The sequence below is a fragment of the Haemorhous mexicanus genome, chromosome 1 (genome assembly GCF_027477595.1).
Source record: "Haemorhous mexicanus isolate bHaeMex1 chromosome 1, bHaeMex1.pri, whole genome shotgun sequence".
NCBI lineage: Eukaryota > Metazoa > Chordata > Aves > Passeriformes > Fringillidae > Haemorhous > Haemorhous mexicanus.
Genome location: NC_082341.1, coordinates 32,170,886 through 32,188,573, shown reverse-complemented (window position 1 = coordinate 32,188,573; position 17,688 = coordinate 32,170,886). Strand labels below are relative to the sequence as shown.

At 42.4% G+C, this 17,688-nt stretch overlaps 2 protein-coding genes across 3 annotated transcripts in view; one reads left to right on the top strand and one right to left on the bottom strand.

The window, feature by feature from the left end:
* Positions 1–4,675, top strand: part of IGF2BP3 (insulin like growth factor 2 mRNA binding protein 3) — a 110,557-nt gene extending 105,882 nt beyond the window's left edge. For both annotated transcript variants that reach the window (XM_059844929.1, XM_059844939.1), the window contains 3 exons: positions 1,920–2,051; positions 3,181–3,294; positions 4,210–4,675. In XM_059844929.1, coding sequence (XP_059700912.1) covers positions 1,920–2,051; positions 3,181–3,294; positions 4,210–4,311 — 348 coding nt within the window. In that variant the 3' untranslated portion in view covers positions 4,312–4,675. The remainder of the gene's footprint in view (positions 1–1,919; positions 2,052–3,180; positions 3,295–4,209) is intronic.
* A 5,118-nt stretch (positions 4,676–9,793) lies between these two features.
* Positions 9,794–16,184, bottom strand: MALSU1 (mitochondrial assembly of ribosomal large subunit 1). The gene is made up of 4 exons (XM_059844917.1): positions 16,007–16,184; positions 14,338–14,516; positions 11,797–11,878; positions 9,794–10,601 (listed from the first exon to the last, which is right to left on the bottom strand). Exons 1-4 carry the CDS (start codon positions 16,182–16,184, stop codon positions 10,423–10,425), a joined length of 618 nt encoding a protein of 205 aa, XP_059700900.1. The 3' UTR covers positions 9,794–10,422.
* Positions 16,185–17,688: the final 1,504 nt, after the last annotated feature.

Genomic DNA, 17,688 nt, shown 5'->3' with positions numbered 1-17,688 from the left:
GATAATGTCTACTCTTTCTGTTCATCAGATATCAGTGGACTTACCCTCAAGGAGTAGCATGCCGAAGGAAATTTGGGCATCCTTTATCCTAACTTTTCATGTAGGCAAAGGCTTTCCTTCACCTTTCCTCCCAAGATAAACTGGGAGTCCCACAGGTTTCTTCTGGAAGCTCTCCTCTCCAACCTGGCTCCTGCAAGGAGGAAAGTGTCCCTTTTCTGCACCTCATACATAGTTGAACAGCCCATCTATCAGTCACCACTTTACACTTGAGCTCTGCTTGCAAATGTGCATCAGTGTAGTAGCACAGTCAATGCTGCTGGGGTATGCTGGTCTTATGAAGGAAAGGGCTTGTCCCTTGGGGCTTTATTCAGCTCCAGACCTTGTAGTCTTTTACTTCTCTTTGAGCAATGCCCTCTTGACTGGGATGGGCAGAGGCAGAGCTCAGTTCTTCCTTTGATCACTACTGTTAACCTGAAGCTGGCCTTAGGGCCAGTTCCACACTTCATTAGTGCTGTCCTTAAACTCTGATTAAGAAGGGTCTCCTCTCCTGGGACAGTGGTTGTTGGGGCACCAAGAATGTAAACTGGTGCTCAACAACTCGGAGAGGGAATAGATGCTGCTCAGATGAGTAATGAGCTCTGGGAGAGGCAGTGTTATCCCAGAGCCTGTGACTTCAGCATCCTTTCCTTGCTCCAGTGTGCTCTGCTGTCTGTGATTCCCATCCCTGGTAGCTGCAGTGGCTGCATCCCTTTCCTCCTCTGCTGCTGCAGCCTGAAGATGTTGCAGTGTGCAGGTCTAGCTGTTAACAAGGCAACGGGAAGGGAGCATGCCACTGTTCAGAGCCTCTGCTGCAGTGCTCCCCAGAGCTCTGGCATCCCTGTGACACATTCATGCATGGCTGTGCTGCCTTGGATCTGGGATATATGAAAGTGAAGGGGAATCTAGGGTAGTCAACACATTTCAGCCACCATTTTACTGTGCAGGGGCTTGCAGCCCAGTCAGGTTGTTTCCTTTCCTAAAGGTCTTTTCAAGAACTGAAAGACTGGAGATGTTGGAAGATCATCTACAATCTTTTTTTTTAAGGAAGTCCACATCCAATCTTTCTCTATAATTTGGCAGTAATGTATGTTCTTTTGAAGCATCTAGGAGCCAAAGAGTAGAAGATTTGGTTACCATTTCTCACAAATTCACTAAATAAACGGCTTGAATAAGGAAATAAATATGTTTAAAAGTCAGCAAATCTACAACCTTACTCTCAGTGGACATTCTTCTTGCTATCTGGTACTTGTGTGTTTCCCAGAAAAAGGAACTGTGTGCTGGTTGGAATAATACTGTTCCCATGGAACTATTTAGATCTGGGCAGTTTGCTTCTTTACTTTGGAAATCTGAGCAAGTGCAAATTTATTTATTTTTAAACAATATGTTGTAATGGATTGTAAAAGCAAGTTCTTTGCTTTAATTGGAGTCTTTAGACCATGACTTGTTGGGGGTGTTGTGGCTTTTTTAGTTTAGCATCTTAAAAGAATGGGTTTCTGAATCAATTAGTTGCATTTTGTGCTTCTGGGTGTAATAAAAAATACGGGATTGTTGTTCTGCCTAACAGTTCTTCTCTCCATCACTCTTTACCTCTCCAGAAATGTGGTAGTTTCTTTTAAAAGCAATATTTCTCCTGAAAAGCATAATAATAATAATGATCTCTGTTAAATTGCTGTGTGGTTCCCTGGTTTGTCAAGCAATCCTTGAAGTTGGACACTGGTGCTTCCTTGGTTTGGTCCAAAGACTTCTTTTAGAAAAGCAGTGTATTTATTAGGGAAAACACTTTGTCAGGATTGTGTGCTAAGAATTCACCTTTCTGTGGAATTTCTTGACGTTAACTAGATTCCAAGAAGAACATTCTCTAACTGAAAGCAATTTTGCAGGCTCAAGGGAGAATCTATGGAAAACTTAAAGAAGAAAATTTCTTTGGACCTAAAGAAGAAGTGAAACTTGAGGCTCATATTAAAGTGCCATCCTATGCTGCTGGTAGAGTTATTGGTAAAGGAGGCAAAACAGTAAGTAGCTGAAATAAAACCCTTAGTGTTGTTCAGTTATGTTTCATATTCAGTGTGTATATACACATAAAGCTTAAACTTTTAGCTAATCTAATTCTTTGATGTTACATTAAAGCAGGAGCTGTTTTCTTAGCTGTACTTGGTTACATTTTCCTTTTTTCTACTGTGGAGTTGAAGCCAATCTTAGAATGATTTATTTCATTTCTAAATAAGTGGTAGGAATTTAGGACATGTTCAGACCTCAATATTACAAAAAAAAAAAAAAAAGAAGTGTACCTTTGTTTCAATTAAATTGATGACATTTCTTAGGCTCAGTTTGTTGTATAAAATAACATCACTGAGATTTTTCAGTCCTAAAAAGGTTCTGGCGCTCTGCTGGTGCTCAGGTATTTTCATATGGTGCTAAGTCAGGAGCTAGATGATATTTGCAAAGACATGGTTCAGTCTTGGGTGTCCATCCTGAGTGCAACAGCGTGTTTAGGTCAAGTGTCAAGAGGCAGTGTGGCCTCTTCTATTACTTGCAGTGCAAGAGGTTTAAGGACAGAAATGTCTGAGAAGCTGCTCATCTAAAACTTTAATTACACAATGATAAGCATTTCTAAAATAAAATTAGTTTTAATGAGACAGACTCTAACCTCACCTCTACTTAACATGATGGAAGGCTAATAAGCTGCTGAAAATAATTTGAACAAATTTTCCAAGAATTTCCCATCTGCCCAGTCTGAAGTTCTCTATATTGTATAGGTTTTTGAAGGAAAAATGTATAAATACTCTGGCATTTTTTTCCCCTATATTGTGTCATTTTTCTGACCTTACTCTTTTAAACTCAACTGTAAATACTGTGGCATTTATTTGGTTTTTTAAAGTCATGTATTTAACACCTTCTGTGTGTTGTATTTAGTCTTTAAAACATTTCTACAAACCCAGAGGACTTGGTGCTAATTTATGTTAAGAGACACGAGGCTCAGCTTGCAGAGTGCACACTGCTGCATAAAGATGCTTTCTGTTAGTGAGGGGTTTAAAAAAATGTAGCTTAGAGGATGATGTTTCAATGGTCAGTGTCTTTGAGGCTTGGTGGTTGTATAACATTTGTTAGTTTAAAGTTTTCTGACTTCTACTTTGTTTATAGGTAAATGAGCTTCAAAACTTGACAAGTGCAGAAGTTGTAGTCCCTCGTGACCAGACACCTGATGAAAATGATCAGGTGGTTGTGAAAATAACTGGTCACTTCTATGCATGCCAGGTAGGAGGACTGCAATGATTTTTTGTGTCTGCCTTGATGTTTCCATGGTCTTTCTCTTATAGCTATGTGCAGGAGCCAAGGGATGGAGCACATTTGCTCAGGATACAGAAAGCAGTGCTTGCCAGGCTCCTCTGGTTGTCTTGCTGCAATAAACTTTCCTCATGCCTGTGAGAGAGATTTATAACAATACTGCACATTCACATATGCAAAACAGTCTCCCTAAATTCTTCTGTCAATTTATGCAGGCTCTGGCACTGCTAAAACTTTGCTAAAAGCAAAAGAAAACCCAAGTTGTGATCGGGCTGAAATGCAGAAGGAATAGAGACACAAGCCATACCATAATATCTGGAAAGAATACACCCAGATATGTAATTCATCCACATTGCCCAATCTGTTGATAGAGTATCATTAAGAAAAGGATCACAAGATTCCTTCTTTCACTTAATCAGACTCATTCCTTTTGATACTTTGCTGCAGGTGACTTGTAGTTCAGAAAGGAGATGGGGGGGCTGGGAAGTCCTGTAAGTCTGACCTTCTGGTTACTCTAGTGTATTAAAAAATTGTAACCTCTTTATTACCACAGTGGTTCTTATAAAACATTTGTATTTCCAGAGGAGTAAAATTAAGGCTATGGCTTCAAAAATCTCAACATTGGTCATGCTTTATGTACTACAGATGAGAAAACTGACCACGCAAGTAGTTGTGGTAGGTCGAAAAGAGAAGAAAAATTAAAATTTAGACTGTACATCATGTTTATTCTCAAGTGTATTTTAACTGAAAAGTAATCTAGTCAGAACTAGAAATTTAGTCATTCCAGATTTTCTTTATCCCAGTAGCATCTCTTGTTGGTCGTAAATAGCAGTCACTGCAACATGGCATCATGATGGGTTGTTTCTTCTTCTTTGTGTCCTTCAGCTTGCTCAGAGAAAAATTCAGGAAATACTGGCTCAGGTAAGAAGGCAGCAGCAACAGCAAAAAACATTGCAAAGCGGACAGCCTCAGCCAAGACGGAAATAAAGGTTTAGGAAATGGCCCATCAGAGACAGATGCCAGACCAAAGACAGACTGTGTGACAGAGAGACAGGTGGTGAGCACCTGTTGAAGTTTTATGCAGAAGATCCACCAAGCCAATCACCTGTTCGAGGACCAGGCAACCGTTGAACGCTGTCTCTGAGAATGTATTCTTTAGGCTCTCTCAAACTTTTGAAACCCAGCTTTAAAATAAGGACCCCTTCACTTCCCTTTTGTTCTATTCTCACAATTTAACATAAACTCGTTAGTCTTTTTTATTGTTCTTATTATTCCCCAACAACTTTAGAACTTGGTTTAATGAAGCTTTCTCTTCTGAGTTCACTGGTTAAAAAAAAAAAGAAAAGAAAAACCAACAAAAAAAAAAAGAAAAGGCATTGCTCTTATAGGTCCAGTTGTAAAAGAATAAACACATTTGGAGGGTGGGATTGCGGGTGGGTTAGGGTTAGAGCAAGGGTATTGACAAGAGTTTAAGTGTTAGTCCCAATGTTGAAACAAGTGGCATTTTTTAAAAAGAATTTGGTTGCATTTTTACATAACACTGCCATGAATAACCTAAGGGAAGTGTTGAATGGTGTTGGCCAGGGCATAAAAAGATAAATATGCATTTTACTAAACTACCTCAGGCATTTAGTACCTCAATGAGAAATTGTTCCTTTTTTGCTTTTTTTTTTGGTATTTTGTATACTTTATAAAGCTAATAGTTCTTGAGCATTTTATTTTTTTAAAAAAAATTAAAATTTGATCAGCCACCAGCCAGGAGTACTACAGACTTATCGGGGAAAAATATAGTAGAGCACTTCTAGCTGCTGGCTGATGGGAGTAAGGTGGGTAAAAAAAACACAGCCTCAGATTTCCTGAGGGCTTCAACACCATCATTTGTTTAAAAAAAAATTCAATGAATGTTCAAAAGATAGTGAATGATGCCAACATTCTGATAGCAGCAATGCCGTTTAGTTTTCTTTTAAGATGGGATGAAAAAGTTTGTGACGGTACTTTTTTGGGAACAGGACAAGGAAGTGATGGCAAGAGGCTGGGGTTGGGGGAAAAAATTTAGAAGGCTGCAAGAGGCTGAATTTTTTTTTTGTGCTACTTGATTGAATGCATGAACCCTTTGTGCCTTTGACCATCACTACCTAATAATGCTACATTTAACCATTTGCAGCCCATTTGGACTTTGCCATTTTGTTCAAAGAGCAAGCTTCATCTTCAGTTTGATAGAACACTTGATCTGCTGGAGCATTTTTTGAGGCCAGGAGGGTCTCTGCTGTCTGCAGATCACATCATACTGCTTTCAGTTACCACGATGGGGGAAGGTCAAACAGTGTTTGATCACATTGAAAGATAATGAAAGGCTAAGTTTACATATCCAGCCGCTGTTATGGGCCACACTAAGCCACTTTGAAGGTTTTGAAAATGATTACAAGAAAAAAAAAAACAAACAAAACAACAACCTCTCTAGCCTGGCTTATAATAGATGCAGCAGGATTTATGCACGTTCTGCAACCAACCATTAGAGGAGAACAAAAAAAAATGTCAAAAGGCAGGGATAACAGGAAAGTTACCAAATTTTTAAATTTCCAAATGTAATTTGAATGATGATTGTGGTAATAGTGACACATTCAAGTTTCTACAATAAACTTCAGTCTACCTCAGTTTAAGAAAAAAAAAATGTGGCAACACATGGTGCATAAAGACTGCTGTGTGTGTGTGTGCGCGTGCGCGCCTGTGTGTGTGTGGTCGACAGAGCCATGCTATTACCTCTGAACCTTTTTTTGTGATGTTTTTTGTGCATGAGATGATCAGAATCACCATGCTGCACTGATTTGAGGGGCACAGCGAGCAAAAACATTTGTTTCATCATTTTGTTATCTACCTCTTAGGTTCATGTTGAAATAGAGGCATTACTACATAGACTAGATAATTTTCCCAAAGATCATTGTTGTACAGATTAGATAATTTTGAAAATGGTCTGAAGTGTTTTTCCTGCATCTCTTCTTTACTAATTGGTTTAAAAACCACAAACTTATGTTGTAGTTTTAGCAAAGAAAAATGAGTTTCTTTTCCTTTTTTGACAGTGACCTTCATCTAGCCTTTAGGATAATTTTTTTTTCTTACAATGAATTTAAAATTACTGAAGTATGGAAAGTACATAGCATTTTAATTTTTGTTGAGGCTTAAGTCAGTCGGACGTTCCTTTCTTAACATTTGAGAAGGATTTGACTTCATTATTTTCCATTAAAAATTACTTTTCAGATAGGCGCTGCATTTACATCTGCTGATTTAAATACTGTCATCTCTTAAATTTCTAGACTTAATATGGTATCTCATGTTTTTCTTTTCAATTGAGACTTGGTAATTTGGAGTATTTGGGAATAGCTAGAAAGTAAATACTGTAAATGATTTCAATATCCAGAAAGTATGGATCATTTTTCATCTGTAATGTGCCCCCCAATGCAGCTCTACTTGCCAGATGCCTCTGAATGGAATAAAGAGTTTAACTCCTATCATCAGATAAAGTTGTGTGGTGTTTTTTTAAGTTATTGAGGCATAGGGACAGACTGTCCCAACTATCTGTGGTGCTTTGATCAAGTTGGTTTTCTGTCCATAATAACTGGATAAGGATGAGCAGTAACTTACAGGTATTCCACAGCTGCTAGGACAGCCAGGTTACAATGTTTGCACTTCCCAAACCAAGCTGTGACTTCTGCGGCTTGTAATTAATCTTTTCCCTCCCATCTCACAATGCCATATAGTCTGTAGGACAACCCATGCTTCATGGTTTGCCTTGCACCATTCACTTAGGCCCACTTGCTGTGGAAGGAATGTGGACTTGACAGCACTGACTGTTAGAAATTCAGTAATTTTTTGGGGGGAGGTGGGGTGGGGGAGAGGGGAGGCAGTTTTTTTTTTTTTCCCCCCAGTCTTTACTGTGGTGGTCTTGGAGTGATGAAGCTTTGTCATCAATGTGGGCCTAGAAGCTTGGACAGGCAGAACCAGCCACACAGGCAAACAAGTGTGCTGGCAACCTCTCACCCCTAACATGATCACCCAAACACACCACTTGCCAGTGAGGCGGTATCACCTTTCCATTTAGATCCTTGTTAACATTATTTGGAGTAAAACGAGACCAGATGTTTAACTGAATGCTTACATGAGAGGGATGTGTTGGGGAATGAAGGAGCATCATGAATTACACAATTCTCTGTCTTTGAAAAGAGAACTGGGAAGCCCAACTTGTTTTCCAAACTCATTCACCTTCCTACTTCACAGCTCATTTCCTGGGACCAACTAGCAGAAAGAAGGAATTGAAGAAATTATGTAGAAGGCACTGCATAGTGTTGCATTTCACAGGGCACCCTAAGCTCACTTCTCCATGTCAATATCAAGCTTTCTTCACAGAAACAGCACCCTGTCATTTGAGCAGCATAAAAAGTCAAGCCTTGCTCTGTACTGCTGGTGCATTTGTGACAGCTCAACCCCTGACTATTTTAAGCATTTGCTTTATCATAACATTCTTATTTGCTTCTAACCTTCCAGAGCTTTTATTCTTAAGCTGCAATTTCCGAGGCATGCGCTCTTTTCCATTAACCAGAGCATGTGTGCTGTGCAAGACAGCCTGGGCTTGATACGGGTGAGGTGGAGGATTTAGACAAACATTAGAAACTCTTGAGAAAGCACTCAAGCTGGGCTCTAACAGAGATGTTAGCTCAAGTGACGGAAACAAACACTGCTGGAAAATGAAGTTACTCAGATGCAGTGCAAGAAATCAGAGAAATGATGACATAAGTTTCACTTAATTGTTTCTCCCGTTCATCTAATCAAGGGATCCTTCACAGAGCCAAACCTACATGTACCTGCCCAGGACTGAATGCTGAATCTACAGACTCATTGCACAAACTGTTTGGTATTTTTATTTTACCCAGAAATCATTTATCCAAATGAAATCATTCCCAAATGTTTTCTTTCCAAAAGGGCTTTAGTGTTGCACTGATCATCCAGACTGGCTTAATTCCTAGCTCCCAGCTTCTAGGACTATCAGGACATAGTCTCACCAAGGATAGCAGGTAACGTGGTTGGAGCACTGCAGTATCTCACCAGAGATTAGAAATGCTTCTTTTAAATGGATGAGGACCAAGTTCTTTCCCTGCGCTGGCAGTTCTGATTGTTTAATAGCAACAAGTAGATGTTCATAGAACTCCTTTTCGCATTATGCTTTGCCAGCTAGGCTATATTTGTTAATTTTACTGGGGTTTCCTCCCCCCCCCCCCCCTATTTTTTTTTGGTCTTGTCTTTTCGACTAGTAACCCTTTTCACCTCTAAGAGTCCTAGCCTGTTCACACAGCTGTTCTTTTCTGGGTACTCCTTTTTTTACTGCTCTTTCAGACAGGATACTGTACGTGGTTCTGGTTACTAAATGTAGGTTCATATGATGGTGTAATGTTTGCTGCACCTACCTCTATTCATCACATATAACTTTTCCACAATAGCAGTAAAATGGAAATGTTTCAGGGAATGAATAGAAGTTACTCCTACGCATCCCTCCTAAGAGGAAATGCCTAATGTAGAACCCATCAGGCTGTAAGACAGCCAAGGTTATCTTTCTCCCATGTGATTACTTTCAAAAAGTGTCATGAAGCATTTTGAAAACCTTTCTCTGAAGTTGTGTTTTCCAACAACATATTTGTTTTGTGGGCAAAGATGTTTTATCTGCATGGTTTAACTACATTTAACAAATACCTTTAATTGCAGAACTATCTGCTGCCTTGTATCAAAGAGCAGGTGAACTTGGAGGCAATCACTCATTAAAAACCAGAAGTTAGACACAGCTAGAAAACATGACCTGAAATAGAGGGAGAAGTGGGTTTTGGTTTGTTTGGATTCTTTGAAACACACACACTTCCTCCTGAACACAGCTACAGGCACAAAACCCACACTCACTTTGAGCGTTACAAACAGAAGCTGCTGTGCAGGGCAGAGATGCAGACAGGGCTTGCAGTAATTTGTGGGGCTATGGGGAAAAAAAGGTGATTACCCTCAAGATCTCCTGTTTCTGCTTTTTGATACATGGCAGAGCAAACTTCTCCAGGAGGAAGAGATCCTAATCCAGTGATGAACCCCCTGTCCTGTAGTAGTACAGAAAAACATCTTGTCTTACACAGACAAGTTGGTTATGACCTTCAAGTTCTTTAACTGGTTAGCAGACCATGCATCAGTCACGCTAAGAACACACTGAACAGTGACTTCTGAAAGTGCTCAACAGTCCATGAGCAGCAAGTAATGCTCAGAGACCAAGGGCTTTCTATAGAACTTTTTTCTCCATGGCAAAGAGTTGAAGGTTTTCACTGCCATAGTGTATTGTCTCAGTGTCCCTTTTCAGAAAGTAGGTGAGAAGAAAGCTAGGAGAGGAGTCAACGGCACATGCAGGATGAGCTGAATCCTCTCGCATGAAAACAAGTAATTGAAGCACTTCGGTTTGGGGCTTTTTTATTATTATTAAAACCAGGTTTGCCTTGGCTGGAAAACTGATTTACTGTTCTGATAACTCAAAGCACATTTATTTGTCACTGTTGCTCTTGGCTTTTATGTTCTCAGTAACACCAGTGTGTTTTCTATCCCCCCTTCAGACCATGAGTTGCTTTATTGTGACCAGAAGCAAATGGCTCAACACAAGAAGTGTCATCTCAAGTGTACTATTTCACAGATTTTCCTTGCAGCACTCCAGTCTGTTTTGCACTGCCACTACAGGGTGTTTTTCAAAGATATTAGAAAAACAATTACTCTAGAGGCTAAGCACGAGTTCCAGCTTAAGCAGCTGTCTCTGCCCCGCTCTTCTTACTGCAAACTCCACTAAGCCAATGGCTCCCCTGGGAAGCCCTGATAGGATCCCTTCTTTGACATTTCATGGTTGAACTCTAATCTTAAGGATTTTTTTCAATCTTAATGATTCTATGATTCTGCTCACTTTAGCTTGCTCAGAACTCTTCCTGGGCACATCCAATAAAAACACTGCTTTGTACTCATCAACTGTACTGACTACTCAGTTCTCAAGATTGTATGACTCAGGCACACTAGTCCTCTTTCCATGCAGTAGCTGCTTCAAATTCTTGTCTCAAGATGATCACTGCTGTTAGGAGTCAGTCCAAAGATAAAGTCCTTTGGCAGGGACTGTGGAGTCATCTGTGCTAACTGGTCATCGTAGGGACCAAGAGTCCACAGCTTCTCCAATTCATAAACTTCTCGTGTCTCTGGCAGCATGAAGTGAACTACTATGTTACCTGCACAGAACAGAAATTTACCATGAATTAAAGAGAACAGTAAAGCACTACTACACCTTAAGCTGAGCAAAGAGTTCAAGCCCTCCACCCCCTTTCTGGCTAGATACAACATGGTAGCTGATAAAAGTCCCTTGCTAAGCTCATGCTTCCAAGTCTCAAGCCGTGTTAGGAACTGGGCAGTCTTTCAAAAACTCCAAGACTACAGTAACAAGATATGAGACACAATACTTTAAAATAAGACACTATCAGAAGACTCCAAACCAAAGAAATGATGACTTCTATGGGACAGAAGAAATACAAAAGAAATTTCATTGAAAGAGTGCCCCAAGGTGACAGATGGATTTTCAGCTTTCTTGTATTGTCAGCATTCTGCTAAAGCCAAGTAATTTTTCCTAGGTGTGTTGCTCACACTTCTCAGGTGGTTTTTACAATGAAATAGGTTCAAACTTTGATGTACTAAGTTTTTCTGGTTTCATCAATTCTGTGCAAACAACAGCAGAGAATGTTAATTCCAGTGTTTGTCTAATGCACTCTTCTGTAGTGATTCCCTTAAATTCCAATTGATTTTCAGTTATTACCCTCAATAATTATTATCATTAAGTAGCCAAGGCTTAACATCAGTGGCTGCAGTGCTCCTCACTCGTCCATAACTGAAGTTTTCATCTTTCAGGTCAAAACACCAAGCCCAGGGGTGAGATTCTAAAAGTAGCAGTGAAGGAGAACTGTTTTTTGAATGTAGTCTTTTGTATTTGTGTAGAGTTTCACACTTGTAGAATAAAGAATTAAACTCAATTTCTTAGGACTGAGGTTCTACCTCATGTGATGGTATGATCTGGACAGTGAAAAAGTCTGTTCAATAGCTCACTAGTAAGGCAGTGTACAGTGAGCTCCCATTTACCCAAACATGGATTACAGAAACCTGAGGAAACTGACTGAAGTAGCTTTTTTTCCCCACTATTGTTACCTTCAATTTATTAGGACCTGCTTTAGCCACTGAAGAGTAGTTTGTTTTCTTGGTGCCAAAGATATTTAATGGAAAATCATGTATTATCTCAGTGAGTTCAAGAAACAATTGGAATTCCCAAACAGCAGAGAACTGTGAACTTTCCACAGCAACCAGGGTTCATGGTGAGATGCTTCTGTCAACAAAGAGCTCATGCAGAACTTTGTTTTCCTCAGATTCACAAATATTTACCAAAATCAATGCATAGCCAGTCATCTGTCTCTTTTCCTTCAATCTGAGTATGAGGACCACCTTCTTCCTTGAGATGCTTGTACTGAGAAAAAAAATGAATGGCAGAAAACTAAGTCTTTTACATTTATTTAAAAAGCACTCAAACTTAACAGAGAAGCTTGGTTTTTCTGAGTTGTTTTAAAGCTTAAATGGGTTAGATTACTTCATGCTGGTCCTGGGGTCTGCACAAAAGAAAAAGGCTAATATACATTTGCACTACTGGAAAATACCTAGAGATTTCTCAGATCTGAAATCCTAATGCTCTAGATTCCCATAGTGTTGTCCAATAATTTTGTAGCTATCTTTTATCAAGATGAATTCTAAATACAACTGCTTACAGTAGTCTTTCCATTACTGGGAGAGGAGTGGGGGCTGCTCAAAGCAAGGCTGCACGAGGTCAGTCAGGGAAAGTGGGCAGTTCTCTCTGCAGCACGTGGTGCCTTTTGTAGGTGCCAGCTTGAGAGGCTCAGCTCTCCCCCCAGCCAGTACATGAAGAACCCAAACACCCACCAGAGCTGGAGAAATTTGACAGCTCAAGACTGAAGTATGGTCACTTTCAGATCTGGCCATAACCTATTTGTTCCTCTACAAGGGGTATTGATAGAAATGGCTCCAAAAGTCCATTCTGCCATGCAAGACAGAACACAAAACAACATGTACCAGCATGGCAAATGAGTCTCACTTCACTGGGAATGCAATTATCACAAAATGCAGCTGTTCATTGTGGTTCCATACAATGTTATCTGCTGGGTAATGATGCTAGTTTGCAAACCAGCATGGAAAACTTCAAAATGCTAACTCAGAACCAGTTCTACTTTCCTTTCTTTAAGACAGCTTGTGAAGTATCTTCAGAAGATTCCAACAGTCTGCTCAAAATGCTAAAAAGCCCAGTGTGAACTGCCATTAGCTATCATCAGGGTTGCAAAGGCTGATCCATGCTACAAGTTTCCAAGCCTCATCTTTGAGCTGTGTAAGGTGAGCAGTTACAATATTGCCAAGTGTTAGCTTCTTCCTCTGAAATGAAACCAGACGGGGATGTGGGCCTCTGCCATTCACAAGCTCCTGGAAGCAGCACAGGAAGAAGATCTCATGCTACACCTGAGCACCTCTTTGTTTTACTGTGAGTAAATCATAAGGGTTTAGGAATGGTAGTAAAGCTTGCCAACTGCCTGGCAGCACTCTGGAGCACTTGCTCTGCTTTACATCTTAAGCTTCAGCCACTTTTTACCTAGAAAAATTTCCAATGTGAGGCACACTCAGCCACCCAAAAGTACTTGACCAGGCTTCCCTGTTTCTCAGGATGCCCAGGAGGACACCATGCCTCCCAAGAGGCCCTGCCCTTGCAAAATTGCTGCTTTTACAGCCACCAGAGGGTGCAGCCATGAAGCCCAGCGAAGTTTTTGCAGGACAAATGGTACTCACTGATCTCTCCTGGTCCAGGGAACATGAAAAACTGTTAAGAGTAGCAAGTTATACAAGCAAGAGTACATACTAAACATTCTGATTTAGCATATTCAAATCACATTGATGCAACTTCCAGCTTTGGTTTGCAAAGATGTGCCAGTTTCTGCAGAGAACACAAGAAAGTCCCCATACCTGCTCCAAAAGGCCCTGAAAAGCTAAACCATCTCTCCCACTCTCCTTTCTCCCATGAGTCTCACAGCTGAAACCAATGGGATTGGAAGGAAGAGAGCAAAACCAAGAGTGAAAGGAAAAACAGGGTCAGGAAGGGAAATAAAGTGGGTGGTGAGAAGGCAAACTCCAGGCTGAGTACAGACAGCTGACTGATGGGGCTGGTCATATTCCTCATGCTGTGCTTTCTAACAGTTGCATGGCTCTTCTCAGGCAAGAAAGTTTCTCCCTCCTGAGTTTCACCCTCATCTCTAAGCCCAACCAGTAATTTTATTCTGACCTCCATTCCCTTACTGAAAAGTTCTCTTTCTTCCAAAGGCAAACGGCAGAGGATTTCTGTGCAAGGATGGCTGCTGCTGCCTCTCCTCTCCTGCAGTACATGCACAGCAGGGTGACCATTAACTACCAGTATGCTTAAAGCTCATGAGCGGATCCTGAGCCTCTTAAGAGGCCAACTTTTTTCCCAGCCTTACAATATATCTGAGAAAGCGGAACTTTTAAGGATCAAGATCTGAGAACAGCCAGATGTTTTGAATGACTGAGAATGGTGCTTGCTGGACAAAAATAAAGGCAGACACAGGTCATCATCACCATCTCACATCATTCATGTTCCAGTCACCCAACTGGATGTCCTCAGCGTTCCACATACAGAGAGGTCTGTTTCTAAAATATAATACCTGTATTTTGTGTAGTACTGCTAAAGGAAAAAACCCAGTTACTTCCTAGATGTATTCAGGACTAATTGACATAATGTCATGAGTTTCATCTTACCTGGTACACCCCTACACAGGCAATCCTGAGGAAATTCCCAACACCACACTTAAACCCGTGCCCAAAACTCAGAAAGAGCAGCAAGAACTATGGTCTTACCATTTTCAGCATGTAATTTGCCATTGCATGAAGATGCCGCGTTGAAAATCCGCTCACACTTATAAAATAATCACAGTATTTTAGTTCTGGAGATAGCTGGATGACACAGATGTCTTTAGCATTTTCCTGCCTCAGCAGTGCTACAGCCAAGTCAATGTTGAACTTTGGAAGAACAGTATCTGGAGCACATAGAAAAAATAGTACAGGGGCAAATTTTCTTTTTAATTGCAAAAATAAACCATTTAGAGCCATAAAATAACAATAACTGAATTACAGCCTAAGTCACTCACTGAGTCTGGTTTGATACTGACAATGCAACATGAACGGCAGATTTTTCAAAATCATTTTTACAGCCACCAAAGCAGAGAAGTAAGCAATCTTCCAGCAAACAACACTATCACTAGATGTAACAGTTACCTAAATGAAACTCTGGTTTTTGCTAACTTACTTATTTCTTGTTGCTGTTTAAAAGTCAATAATATCATTCACTTGTCAATGTAGATGAATTAAACTTAAGAACTCCAAGAGACATTATTAAAACAGATAAAATTGAAAATATTTCAGAACAATGCTTTTCAACAATCTGTGATAATACATTGTTATTAAATCGTTCTAGAATCTTAAGAAGAAACCAATATTTTAAAAATGGAGCTGACATGATGCAGAGTGAAGACATTGTTTTATTTGCAAGAAGAGTTTTTGTTTTTCCCTAGCCTGATCTGGTGGGCAGCATTATGATATTGTAGACAAAGCTTTAGTCCTTCAACAGCTTAAGGAAGCCAGCTTACAAAACAGTAAATCAGTGAAACTATGTTCTGTTCACACCATGAAATAAGTTTATTTTTAATTTGTACTAATTAGGTAGATGCAACTTGTATGCACACTTTAGGCATAATTTGAATCTGTCAGCAGTGCCAGTCTGCCACTATAAAATGAACATTAGTGCAGACTGAGCACCAGCACAAAGCCAAGCTTTATATTTCCCAATATAAAGAAAAAGCCAAACAAAGGAACAATAGCTACAATTATATGCATGAATGGGGGATATGAAATTGGATCAGATCTCTGTAAATATAAGGCTTTCAGCTCAGGGCACTCTTTCAACTTTTTGCTGTGGTCACACATCTTGAAAACTAGCAGTGGCCACAGATCCTCCAGACACGACGGTTACAGAAGTCAAATATTTGCCTGGTAGCCACCTGAGAAGCCTCCAGAGCCTGCCTGGAGAACGGATGGGTGGGTGAACATCACCAGGCACTGCTCGTCTCGGTCAGGTGCAGGCTAGAGGAGCTTTGCTGAACAGCCACAGCCGCAAACCAGCCCCGAGCACACAAGACTTGTACGCGCCCCGAGGTTGTTACCGAAGGGCACAGCACGGCACAGGAACGCGTGCGGCCGGGCAGGGATCCCTCACACCCAGACCCACACCCGGGCTCTTGCACACCGCCCGGCCCCCGCTTTCCAGCGGCGCTGCGGAGGCCATGCCGGCCCGGGGCCGGGGCCGTGACCCCGAGGCCCGCGGTCCCGGCCGATCCCACGGCACTGGGCACGGCGAGGACCCTCCGCAGCGGCAGGCGCGATTCCACGCGTGCCTGTTCTCAAGGGGCGTCACACTCCGCTCAAGGTCCCGCTGGGCACCTCCGCAGCGCGGCCCCGGGCTGGGCCCTACCTGCCGGCTGGCGCTGCTCCGCCGCCCCCAGCGCCCCGGGCCCGGCTCCGCCTCCCGCCGCCGCGCAGCCCCGATCCGGCTGGGCCCGGGGTGGCGGCAGCTCCGCCCGCGGGGCGCCTCCGGCCGCGGCCCCCACCGGCCGCAGGAGCCGCCGCGCGCCCACCAGCGCCCGCCACATGCCGGCCCGCGCCCCACCCCTCCCGGCACGGCGCCCCGCCATTGGCCGACGGCGGGACCGCCCCCTCTCCTGATTGGCGCAGCCGGCTGCCGGTCGGGCCGCGGCGGGCGCGTGGCGCTGGCCCCTGGGTCACCCCCGCTGGGCCTGCGGCTGCTCGGCCCCGGCCGGCCGGTGGCTCCGGTGGGGGCGGGCTCGCACAGGGTCACGGAGCCGTAGAAAAGCTTGGATTGGAACCGGCCTTAAAGATCGTCCAGTTCCGACCTGCCTGCTGTGGGCAAGGACGCCTTCCACTAGACGGTGGCTCAGAGCTCCATCTAACCTGGCCTCGAGCACTTCCCAGGGATGAGGCGTCCACAGCTTCTCTGAGCAGCCTCAGTGTCTCACCACCCTCACAGCAAAGAATTTTTTCCTAAAACCTAAACCTGCCGTCTTTCAAGTTGAAGCCATTTCCCCTTGTTCTGTTGCTCCTCAGCCTTGTGGTCTCCCTTGTCCTCCCAGCCCGGTGCAGCTGATGTGTTGGGTTTCCAGCTGCATCTGGCCTGTGGCATTCTGGAGCCAGAAAACAGATGCAGGTTGACCTGGAGATACGTGCTGAAGGTGGCTGTTTGGTACCATGGCTTGGGAACGTGGGCCAGAGGGCAGTTGAAGAAGCATCACTTTTAAAGACGGTTTGACATGTCTGGATTTGAGAGGAAAGATCATTCCTGCTCTCTAAACACCACTGTGTTGTGCTGGGTAGCTGGAAAGGGCCAGTACAGTACATGGGCACTTCCATATACGCCTAAACCACGTATCCCAGCTCAAGCCTTTTGTCCCCTTTTATAGGCTATGTTTTTGCTTAAAAAAACTGCACCTTGTTTGAGAGTAACATGATTTTCCTGTGAAAACATGTAATTCCTGCATGGTGTTAATGGGCACAGGCTGGTAGTCTTGCTATGCTTGGTTTGCTATGGAGAAAGTTGTCAAGGGTTGAGAAATTATGACTGTTATGCATTTGTTTTTAATGTGGGTGAAACATATCCCTCCACCTCCTTCCACTGGAAATCCTGGCATTTACAGGGACACTAAGAGGATTGCTATTCAGAATTCCCACTCTCACCAAGTATGATGGTCAAATAATGATATTAAGTTTTAAAAGGCATAGTCATGGATGGTCCCAGACCCCTTCTGGTGGTGCCTAGCAACAGGGCAAGGAGCAGTGGCCATAAACTAAAACCAAGAAGTTTCACCTAAACACGAGGAAGAACTTCTTTACATTGAGGATTGCAGAGCCCTGAAACAGGGTGTGCAGGGAGCTTGTGGAGTCTCCCTCTCTGGAGGCATTCCAAACCCACCTGGACACACTCCTGTGTCATTTGCTGTAGGTCACCCTGCTTTGGCTGGGGGTCTGGACTAGATGATCTCCAGAGGTCCCTTCCAACCTAACAAATCTGGGATTATGGAATTCTGTGTGAATTGTAAGGACCTGTAGTGATAAAAGTTTTATTATTAAAGACAATGTGAC

Bases quoted from the DNA above. Each gene is read 5' to 3' on its own strand.
- MALSU1 (XM_059844917.1), bottom strand. From the start codon at position 16,184: ATGTGGCGGGCGCTGGTGGGCGCGCGGCGGCTCCTGCGGCCGGTGGGG. The intron at 14,517-16,006 runs GTAGGGCCCAGC...TATGTGCTCCAG, and splicing joins GGAGCAGCGCCAGCCGGCAG to ATACTGTTCTTCCAAAGTTC. The intron at 10,602-11,796 runs GTAAATATTTGT...TGTTCTGTGCAG, and splicing joins CTGGCTATGCATTGATTTTG to GTAACATAGTAGTTCACTTC.